This window comes from Carya illinoinensis, chromosome 6 (assembly GCF_018687715.1).
Source record: "Carya illinoinensis cultivar Pawnee chromosome 6, C.illinoinensisPawnee_v1, whole genome shotgun sequence".
In the NCBI taxonomy this organism is placed as follows: domain Eukaryota; kingdom Viridiplantae; phylum Streptophyta; class Magnoliopsida; order Fagales; family Juglandaceae; genus Carya; species Carya illinoinensis.
Genome location: NC_056757.1, coordinates 9,434,282 through 9,446,491, shown reverse-complemented (window position 1 = coordinate 9,446,491; position 12,210 = coordinate 9,434,282). Strand labels below are relative to the sequence as shown.

General features: G+C 35.0%; 1 protein-coding gene across 1 annotated transcript; it reads left to right on the top strand.

The window, feature by feature from the left end:
* Positions 1-1,571: 1,571 nt before the first annotated feature.
* LOC122314250 lies at positions 1,572-7,613 on the top strand. Its single transcript, XM_043129728.1, has 7 exons — positions 1,572-1,887; positions 4,706-4,977; positions 5,204-5,259; positions 5,349-5,427; positions 5,517-5,655; positions 6,521-6,634; positions 7,108-7,613. The coding sequence occupies exons 2-7, from the start codon at positions 4,808-4,810 to the stop codon at positions 7,297-7,299; spliced, it is 750 nt and encodes a 249-aa protein (XP_042985662.1). The 5' UTR covers positions 1,572-1,887; positions 4,706-4,807; the 3' UTR covers positions 7,300-7,613.
* Positions 7,614-12,210: the final 4,597 nt, after the last annotated feature.

Here is a 12,210-nt window from a genome sequence, read left to right as displayed (position 1 = left end):
TGGGCTGCTGGTCTCATGGGCTTAACAGTCGCATAAATGAATTGGGCCCACAAGCACTAAAAGGTCCCCTCCAATTACCCTACTAATTTTCTTCGTGGTAACACATGGGAAATTAATTCATAAATGGCCCTACTCCGCTAGTCTCAGATAGGTGATGATTGGAACCTACCCCGCTAGCTTTGGCAGACTTTTGATTGGATATATTTATTGTCTTATAACATTTCGAAACTGAATTCTTGTGTTTTTAAGGTTACGACACATGCCCACAACCAATCCTACCTTCATTCTTTTTGGTTTCCAAGAATGCTAACCATCAACACACAGGCAACCTCTCATCTTCTTACTCCCCCTTTTCAGAATCTCATTAAACAGATAACCATTCTTCGAAGATATGCCTCCACAATTTTCCTTATTAATTGGAGTGATCCATTCCTATTAGCCAGCATTGCTATATGTAGACTATTTGGTCTTTATCCATTTGACAGCCTGTATATGGTCTGTTCTGGGCTGCTGGGCTCATGGGCTTAACAGTCGCATAAATGAATTGGGCCCACAAGCACTAAAAGGTCCCCTCCAGTTACTAATTTTGCAAACAAACATGCATGAAAGCTTAGTTTTAATTTGGTTGCAATCGGAGCTCCATATAAGATTAATGTTCACCTCGAATATGCATTACATTAATCCATTATGCTTGTGTGCTTGCATAAACTGACTTGACCTAATGTGATATATTGGATCACTCTCAATGGTTTCTTTAGTTTACAATTTGTTTTTTAGTAAAATAGAGAACAATATGTCAAAATAAGGCTTCCATTAGATTTTGTAGAATCAACAGAAAATATATATGAGATAAAATGCTTCTGTACATTAAACATGAACTATTCATCTATGTAAATATTTTTTATTATTTCTTTCTTTTTCCTAATCTTTTCATTATATTTCTCACATTTACACTTTTATTTATAAAATATGAAAAATTTATAATATAATTATTAGAACATTTTGTTTTAATAATAGAAAATTAGTCATGCTAAAAATTTTTCAAGACATGATAAAAGGATAAAAAGTTCCAAAAAATAGAATGAATGAGCTTTTTGTATCTTTTTTTTCTTTTCAATTTTTTTATTGGGCTATTAATGTCATTTTTGCAACAAAGAGATATTGTGTTACATTAATATACGAAAAATATTGAAAGATTTGATAATATTAAAAACTTAATGGTACTTAGAAAAGTATTTAAAATGGATAAAAATCAGAAATAAAGAATATTTAAATCATACAGAAAAAGAATAAATAAGTTGATATATGGTGTATAATAAATGTCGTTAGCTAAAATAAAAAAATTGAATTTTGATGATGTATTTTAAATAGCAAAATACAGAACCATTGGGAGTACTTTTAGATTGTAATTTTTTTTTTTTATAAATATATCTAACGTATCATATAAAATTATAATATTTTGTAAGTTTACTTTTGTGAAATTTTTTTATAAACGTAATATTTATCAAAATGCAAATGTAATACGTAGCATAAGTAAAGTTTCTATTTATAATTTTGGTGCAAATGAGGTTGAGAGTGAAGAGTTTAGAAACAAATGAGGTTGGTTGAAAGTGTGCTGGCCAGTCTTGATAGATGGTGAGATGCGTAGGCCTGGAGGGAATATGCGCAAATTGATGAGGAAGATTCGAGGAATCGAGAGTCATGCGCATCTCCGACTTCCCGATTCTATTTGCATTCCAGTTTCATGGCTGACCCAATACGACTTTCCTATTCAACTCAGCTACGCCCCCAATTTCTCCGCTCTCTTATAAATTCTTCGTTCTTTTATATTGCCCGACCACCTTGTGTTCCTTTCCTCAGCTGCACCACGTCGCCACGTCTTCCCAGGTTCTCTCTCTCTCTCTCTCTCTCTCTCTCTCTCAGAACATATTTTATGATTGTGTGCGAGTGCTTTTAAATTCTCACTGAGATGTTGTTATCCAGGGAGTATTTTTGATTCAGTGAAGATTTCCCTTTTGATTTTGTCTTTTGGTTGGCTGGTGTCATCGTGGGAGAGATGAATTAAAGATCGAATGGCTTTTAAGATAATTCGGATTAATGGGTTTGGTTTTGAAACCCTGTTGATAATTCGTGAGCGATATGGTATTGTCAATGCAGTGTTCGACGAAATACAGCTGTGGGGATTCTTGAAACACTTGGCTTGTCTAATCAAATGGCAAGAAATAACATTGTTTTTCTTCAAACACCTGGGAATTCTTTAAATTTTAGTTTTGCGATATGGGTGCTGAGAAAAGTTGCATTTGGGTTCTATATTTATATATCGATTGGACAGGTTGAAGGCTAAGGCTACCAAGAGGCCTATATGCTTCCTATTACTGTCGTTTTCTGCTTTGTATTACTAAACTAAGGAATGCAAAGTCAAGGAGGCACATCCTTTGAATGCCATGGGCCTCTACATTCAAACTGGAGCTCAAAAGACAAGTTTTATACGAGCAGTCAAGCCAAGTTTTACACGAACTATATTATTTAATTATCAATCCTAATTTTGTATTCACGAGTGTCTTAGTTAATAGGATGATTGAGCCGTGTTGAATACATGAAAAACTAGGAAGAACATGAATTGTTTGCGGAAAGGTGTAAACCAACACAGATTCAGTAATGCCTTCAAATACTCATTCTTCTATATATCGAAATCATATTACAGCAGACTATTTATAGAGAATACAAGTAACAAACTTGATTCCTTTCCCTCTCATATTGTGACAGATGTCCCTTAGGATAGTACATTCTGTTATTGCCTACATTCTAGAGTATTACGGAATATTCTCTTTGGCATGCTTTGAGTGTGCTGTGCATACCTGGTGTAGTGCTTTGCACTGCTTCTGTCAAGTGAGTGGGAGAGCCGTGTACTGAGTGAGGAGCAGATCCTTGTGGTGTTGCAGCTGGGTGAGATGCCTTAATATCCTCTCGTGATTCAAGCGGCACAGATGTAAGTGTGAGGCTTGATTGAAGTTGAAGGAACCAAGCTGGTGACGGGCTTGGTTAGCATATCTGCTAGTTGGTCTTTACTAGATATAAAGGAGACCTGCAATGTCTACACAGCCACACGATCACAAACAAAATGATAGTTTAACTCCACATGTTTGGTACGAGCACGAAGAACTGGGTTAGCAGATAAGTAAGTAGCCCCTAAGTTATCACACCACAAAGTAGGGGGGTCAGTTAGAAAAATGCCCAGTTCTTTTAACAAGGATTGAAGCCAAATAACCTCACAGGCCATATTGGCCACTGACTTGTACTCTACCTCGGTAGATGAACGAGCAATGGTAGCTTGTTTTTTAGAGCCCCAGGAAATTAAGTGGGAACCAAAATACACACAAAAGCCCCTTGTGGATTTGCGGTCATCAAGGCACCCGGCCCAATCAGCATCGGAGAATGCAGAGACTTTAGAAGTAGAGGATTTAGAGAAAAGCAGGCCCAAATGCTGGGTATTTTGAAGGTATCTGAGAAATCATTTTACAACTTGCCAGTGAGACTGGCGAGGGCAGTGCATAGTGACAAACCTTGTTCATGGCAAAGGATATATCAAGACGAGTGAAGGACAAATATTGACGACTCCCAACTATACTTTGATATAGTTGAGGGTCTTCAAAAGTGGGTCCATCAAAGGCTGTAAGTCTAACAGAAGTGGTCATCGGAGTAGACACAGATTTGGACTTATGCATATTTGTGCAAAAAAGAAGATCAGCTATATACTTTGACCAAGAAAGAAAAAGACCCGAGGATAGATAATGAACCTCAACTCCTAGAAAGTAATGTAACTGTCCTAAATCTTTAACTGGAAAATATAAACTCAAAGAAGCTATAAAATCAGAAATTAAAATAGAACTGGAACCAGTGACAATTATGTCATCAACATATATTAAGATATAGAGACAATCAGACTTGGTATGCAAAATAAACAGAGAGCTATCTGAGCGTGAACCATGAAAACCTAATTCTAACAATTTATCAGTAAGCTTCGCAAACCAGGCTTGAGGGGCCTGTTTTAATCCATAGATGGATTTTCGTAACTTACACACGTGGATCAGATGATCTGGATTGATGAATCCAGGCGGTTGCTTTATAAAAACAGCTTCCTCAAGGTCTCCATGGAGGAATGTGTTCTGCACATCTAACTGGTGAAGAGGCCAATTGGATGATACTGCAAGAGAAAGAAGAAGATGCACTGTTACGGGTTTTGCAACCCTAAACTACCAATCAAAAAAAAAAAAAAAAAAAATTCGCCCCTAAACTAGTCATTATTTTAAAACTATCATCAAAACTAGCAAGTAGCATCCTAAATTACCAAGTTTTGGCAATCCACACACGAATATCTTGATCTATCCATTAAGATGGTTGAAAAATAGGACATCTAATGTAATCTTAACATTAACATCTTAATCCAAAATGCAAATTGCCAAAATTGGATAGTTTAGGGTGTTAGTTATCAATTTTGGCATTTTAGGTTGCACATTGCAAAAGTGGTGGCAGTACACGAATACAACTTCTAATTCCCCCATTTATCAAAGTATATGATATTGGAAATTGGCGCATTGGCCATGCATTGATCACTTGAAGCTTTTGCTAGTGCTCAATTCATTAAGTTCATTGTGTTCATACTTCATATTTGCACTAATCTCACTGATGCTTTGTATTGTTACAGAATCAAGCCGTATATTTGGATGCTTTGGTTACTCTTGTTCCAGTTAATGCCAGCAAGTTCTTGCTGGAAATCAAATTGATTCAATTTTTTACTAAAAGGTTTATGAGGCACCAGACTACACTGAACCCAAGCAGAGCCCTTGAGGGTGTCCATGGGGTACATGTGGTGCCTCATTCACCGTTTGCATTGCAAGAGAATAATAAAGATGGGGACTTTCCTGAAGCAATTAGTAGAAGCTCAGCTATTGAAGCAAATAAGCAGCTACTAGTGCAGTGAGTGAAAAATTCATGTTTGTTAAGTATTCAGATATGGTAAAGTAATTTGTATAATTTTGTAAATATAAGAAAAATAGTGAGGAATTTTTCTGTAATTCTTGGGAATTGATTTATCCAATGGTGAAGTCTGATTGCTACCTAGGTACATAGCAGATCAATGGATGCTAAATTGATCATGAAGCACCAGCTAGCCATGCTAACTTTTTGTTTACATATTCCCCAGATGGATATGGCAACACAGACCAGCCTGTTTGAGACCCATACAAGGGTGTTGTCACGGTATTGTAAAGAAATAAACATTTTACTTTTCTCTTATGCAACCCAATGTATAGGGAAACAATTGATGTACATGATATATCTTTTGCCAGGTGACAAGAATCTGGCAGAAACAGTGGCTAATGTGCTTACCTCACTTCCTTTTGTAGCTCTTGGAATCCAGGCCCCAAGGTTATATTTTTCTGTACATAACTTGAAGTGCATGAAAAAACCGTGCATATTCGTTACATCTTGTTTATTTGCTTTTATTGGGAATGCAGGAAGAACCTGAATACTAAGCTGTATGCTAATTCATTAGTTGGAGTTGGAGTTGCCTCAAGTTTGTACCACTGTTCAAGAGGAAAATTGAGGCGGTATATGAGATGGGTGGATTATACAATGATAGCCACGGCATCAGTTGTAAGTCAGACTTAATTTATTGATTAAAGACAACATAATGGGCTAATCAATCGGGGTTTTCTACATGCATAAACATGTTTCCCATTTATGGCTTTTGATTATATAATATCTGCTGGAGGGAAAACTTGATAGGACCAGTATGAAGAAACAGTATTTTTGAAGATCTGCTGTGCATTTTTCATTAATTTCTTGAGCTTCATGGATCTCAATTGAATATACCAAGATTAGCTGACCCAATGTGTATATCTGTTAGTATATACTCGGTGCCTCAGTCTTTTTTTGGTATTTTCCATTGGCTGATCTAGTTTAGTTTGTGCAAATCTACCAACAAGATATTGCATGTGTGGTCTCAAACTACTGAGACGTGTCATGTACATGATAAATCCCCATGCTGTATCAGCACATGTAACTTACTCGGTCAAACTCATCTTTAGCTTTAAATCATTCAAGTTAACTTGGATTATGTTTTGGTCAGTTTGCACACATAGCATTGATTATCCTAATGTTAATTAACGAAATGTCAGGATTAACTGCACAAAAAAATTACACATTATTACAAGATGCAAATGATTTAATTTGTCAATGCGGTTGGCTTTTTTTTTTTCAAGTGATTGATAAGTTACATAGCTCCTAGCATGTCTTAAATCCAAAATCTTACACTTCACCCTAATCTGTAAATATGCATTCTTGTATAGCGATCTAAGATCATACATTTTTCTCTATCTGTATACAAGAATTGAAACTGTTATCGGCACTTCTTTTCTTTGCAAACAATTAGTTCCGCCTACTTTGCTTTGCTTTTTCTTCTAGTATTTTCGTTTACCCACTTAGGCAAAAACTGAAACACTTCAAAATTGTTTATCAGTGTCTATCAAGAGCCCTCAGAGATGATAACCCAAAGTTACTGATGGCTGCATCTGCATTTCTGTTACCTGTCCGGCCTCTAATGGTTTCAGCTGTTCACACTGGGATGATGGAGGTAACTCACCTTCTTTTGGGACATATTTTATTAATTCATTACATGCTTCTTTTACTTTTCCCGATATCATGAGTTGTTTTGTTGCGTTAGGAAATTATATAGGAGCATGTGATTAACACCCCACGTGTTCCTATGTTTAGTATGATGCATTAATTAATTGCTTGATTCCTTGTTCATTTCTGTCATATAAGATTCATTATATTTTTATTTTTCTGGTGTAGCTGGTAAACGCAACACCAGAAGAGTTTCTCAATGGTCTTACTGGATAAAGGATTTTCAATTTGAACATAATGTATGGATGGGCATTCCTGTTATTTTGCCCTTCTTTATAAATTGTTTATCCATATTGCACCGGCCCATTGTCACTGAAATGTAGTGTTTCTATATTTAAGATTCTTCTATATTTTCTAACATCATGTCATATCCAGGTATTTTTCAGACTAGCTAGAATTATTTTTCATTTCTTCTTCCAGGTAGTATTTTCAAAAAGAGCATCAAAAGATCCAGATCTGAGGATGGCCCACAACGTGCATAAGATGTCATCGCTGTTGGGTGGTGTGCTTTTTATAGCTGATGATGTTTTTCCTACGACTCCATTCATTCATGCTGGGTGGCATCTGGCTGCAGCTGTTGGCGTTAGCGCATGCAATAAGCTTCTTGAGTAGCTGTATATATATATATATAAATCAAAAATCGATTCCAAATGTTCAAGTCGTCTAAAGATCAGCTGCAGTATCTTAATTACTAGGGATGGAGTATACATTTCCTCCAAAACAATAGCAGCTATTGTAGATTTGGATCAATTAAATTATTTCATGCAGATGCTTGATTAATGATCCTTACCAGTGATCATAGGCCTCTGCCCCAAAATATATATATATATATATATATATTGTACCTGTAATTGGCTGCATATTGCATGCTTTATTAGACCATGGAAAACAAGTTAGTTTTATATATGGACTTTGTTTTGGGTTTACTGTATTCTTCTTGAGAATGATGATAGTTTGGAACCAGAACTTCTGTATGAATGTTGGTGCGGCTTTATTAAACCATGGAAGACAAGTTATAAGTTTTATGGATCGACTTTGTTATAGGTTTACTGTAATCTTCATAAGAATGATGAAATTGCAGACCAAGCTAGCCCCGGTTACGGTACCTGGACCGGTTTGTTTGTAACTGCAAATACCAACAGATACAAGATCATCAGAGACACAGAGAAGCACAAAATATCATCGGATCAAATAGGCCGGGGTTTATTCGCTTTAAACTTTGATACAAGCGCGCATGATAGAATCTACTTGTCCATAAATAGATGACTCAGAGTCAGAGCTTCTTTTCTTCAATTTCCAAACCTATCTCTTTATGTTTTGGGTGGTTATAAGTCATTTCCCATACTGGCCAGGAATTATAGAACAAACAAATAATAGATGAGTGCTACACAGTGAGCTAACAGATGAAAGGTGATAACTCCAGCTCATAATTAACGATCGAGTTTGATTAAGTTGTTTTGGCTTCAAAATCTATGTATAGGATCAGACAAATGAAGGTTATTACGGGGGGTTTGGATTCTATAATATATATAGTAATATATTTTCCTTCACTTAACAACCAAACAGAGAGAGAAATATCAGGTTTAGCTCCAGCTTTCAGTTGGAGCTTGGTGGTATGCATGTGTACGTGTGAGATGTGGCATCTTACTTTCATTCTACTAAATAAGATTACGTGATATATTTATTATTATTAGATAATAAGAAAATATATAATAAATAATTATTCAATGATGATAAATATATCGTATCTTATAATTTAATGTGATGAAAATATGATGATAGTATGATATATACAATTATATACATATGTATATAATTGGGTAGGTCAGCATGATGAGTATGCTGCTCATGCAGGTTGTTCTACGGTTGGGTAGGATGATCAGGTTTCTTCTACGGTTCTACGGTTCTACCTTCTTCAAGTGGGGAATTGACCATGAGATATAGATTATATATATAGATCTTGTAGGCCAGTTTACTGCGTGTGTGTGATGGGGCATAGCGGCCAGTCATCGGCATCACGTGTACTGCATGTACAACTTATTAATGCAACATTCATTTTGACCTTCATGGTATTCACCTATACCAATATATGCTTAGCTAAACCCTCCAATTCATTACAATATTATGACACCTTTCCAATAATAATGATCATGTACGGCTAGCTCTTTGAACTGTCAACACGCGCGCACACATATATTTGTATGCATGCAAGCTGGCCATGGCGCCGGCCGGCCCCTACCTATATATCTAGCTTCTTTAATTGTTATATAAAAACACGATCTTGGGGTCGGGCTGGCCTCGCATATGTATAATATATATGTATAATTTTACTTATTATCTCTGTATATCATACATTATATTTATTTTTATTTTTTTATAATAAATATGTGATATATAAATTATAAGTAAAATAATTAAATTAATTTAATAAAAATAAAATAAATAAAAATTAATTTAAAAATATATAAAATAAGTATTGGTGTAAAATAATGAATAGCATCTCTATGTATTGATCTCTCTGATTCATATATATTACCTTAATATTACCTCATTAATTTGCAGACAATTAATTAAATATACGCACGTCGAAAGTAATATCAAAACTTATAGCTAGCAAGCATATATTATATACATATATATATAAATAATTATATCGACGTACAATTATTATGAGCAACCGAATAAATTCAGCAATAATGATGGACACGGCCTCCCAATTAACGCGTACACGTACACTTGAAAAAATTAAAATATTTTTGCCTTATATTTATGATTCGAAGGAGTAATTAAGAGCCAAGGCATACAAAGTCAGGTTGAAGTTGGCATTCGAATTAATATACATACTAGAGATAGCCGACATGGATTTATGGAAAGCCCCACAAATCGAATTAAGATGATCAGATATTTAATTTATAATAAGGACAGCACCATTACGTACTTACACGCGCGTATGTCATCGATCGATCTCTATAATTTCCATGGTGTAACGTCGACGTTATAATTGCGCGCATGGTTACAATATTTCACACGCTACCACATCATTATTGTGAGGAGCTATCTAGCTTTAATTATCATGTTGATGATCAATATAATTAATATCCTTTTTCTTCTCCTTTTAGTTTTTAAAATTTTTCTAGTCATAAATTAATTAGTTGATTTTAAGCTTATCCCACCCATGCCGTATGTCACTACAACATAAAAGAGATTTTGAGACAATTTTGTTTTGAGATGAAATGAAAATCATCCCAAAAAGTTAGATTTTGAAACAAAATAAAAAAATGACGGAATGTCTAGACCGTTCAGGGACGAAATATTTTATCTCAAATTAGTTAACCGTTCGAACACTAAAGATTCACCATTCGAATGTATAAATTGTACCGTTCGAATATAATTTTGGCACGTTAAATAAATTTTTTTAGAGAAAAACTGATGCATCGTTCGAATGTTAAAGTTTAACCGTTCGAATGATACATCAACACGGTTCAAACATGATTTGAAGGGCTCGAACGGTCATCAGGTTTTTTTTTTTTTTGCATAATTATATTTATATTAACTAGTAATTGTAAGAAATTGGTTAATTAAATAATAGGAATAATATAAATTAATAATTAGTTTAGAAAATATAAAATAATACTATTTCATAGTTAAATACTGAATTTACAAAATACAAAATATTGTCCATGCTTAAAACAAAAAATATATAAATAAAAGATAGAATATACTAATTAAAACCCCAAGTCTTTGCACACTTCTTCGACTGCAGTTATACGTTCCTCTATTTATGTCAGTCGAGTACTGATGGTGACCTGAGTCACAAACATGACATCAAACTGTGTACGAAGCACAAACACAGCAAAATGGATCTCCATACACACTGCATCAATCACCACTGATGTCTATTCACTGATCGATGCAAGCACAATCTCAGCCATCTCCTCACGAGTAACATTGTTTACTGATGTCTAGGCTTGTGTGGATGTCTTAGCAGCTGATACTCCATGATCTCCCGGCTCCTCATCAGTATAAACTCATGCCTCCTCCTCAGCTGAAGAATCAGACTCTCTAGGAACCACATTCAGATATACATCTGGCAGCATAGGAAGACCGAGATGTTCAGCAAGTCCATCCCATGAAAATACAACGGGTAATCCTCGGACAGAGATCCTGTAGGCCCCTCCATCATCTGGGCTGGCACTACCGAACTCTCTATAGAACTCAGCAACAATGTCAATATAGGAGACTAGCTCCCATGCTTCCTCCCACGCATCTAGGATAGGTCCCCAACCATGATTGCTGAAGACTGATGGCAGTTAATGACCCTCCCAGACAAGACTTTGGAAATCAAAAATCTTCACTGGTCGCTCCAGTGAAACAGTCTTCTTCCTGACTGGACCATTACTAGTCTCACCAAGATTACGTCGCTTACGTCCCACCCTAGAAGAAGACATTATAATCAACCTGAAATTTACAATTAAAAATTAGATACACAACATTAACAATAAAAATACATTAAATAACTATTCACAGTACACATCAATGAATAGCAATTTAATAAAGTGAGACATTGTGAACAAAATAACTTTTAATAAATAATATCACTTTATTTAATATTAATGTGATTAATATTAATAGAAACATTAATATTAAATTTTATATTTTTAAATTACGGCATTAATTATATTATAATATAGAAATTATTTTTAATTAAAATTGATTGGAACTACAATATGAAAAAAAAAACAATTAATAAATATTACTAAAATCTTTTATACCGTTCGAACGTCTAAAATAGTGCTCGAACGGTAAACTGTACATTTTGAACGTGTACAACAACATTCGAATGTATAACGTTTACCGTTCGAACACCCAACATAGAGATCGAACGATCACTGTAATGTTCGAACGTTTACATGAACGGTCGAATGGGTTGCCACTTGGTCATAATGTTTGAAAGTCTAAAACAACGTTCGAATGCTATTTACATGAACGGTCGAACGGTTGCATTGTTTTAGGTTGAACATTTGAATGTCTAAATAAACGTTCAAACGGTTAGTGAATACCGTTCGAACGCTGTTTATAGATTTTGAACAGTATTTGAATCGATTTGGGATTCCAGACTGAATCGACTCAGCCATTGAAATCCATTGAATCCTTCGATTTCATGGATTTTTCACCAAAATAAATCAAATAGAAACCTAAATAAACATTCATAAAAAGGATCAAAACAAATCTATGGTAAGTATTGATGGATAAATCGGTTTATCCTAATTCAAACAAATAATCCATCAAAAACCTAAATCTAAACGGTAAAATACTTTGAAAAAGAAGAATACCGGTACGTAGAGGAAGAGGCTTTGAGTGGGTACTGTTTATGGCGGCGAAGATGGCGTTGAGCGGTGGAGATCGACAGTTAACAATGGAGAACGTACGAAATGCATACGTTTGGCTTCCGTGAAAATGACGTCCGCAGCAACTATGTTAGATATTAATGTTGTTATTTTATTTAAAGGTATAGTGCAAAAA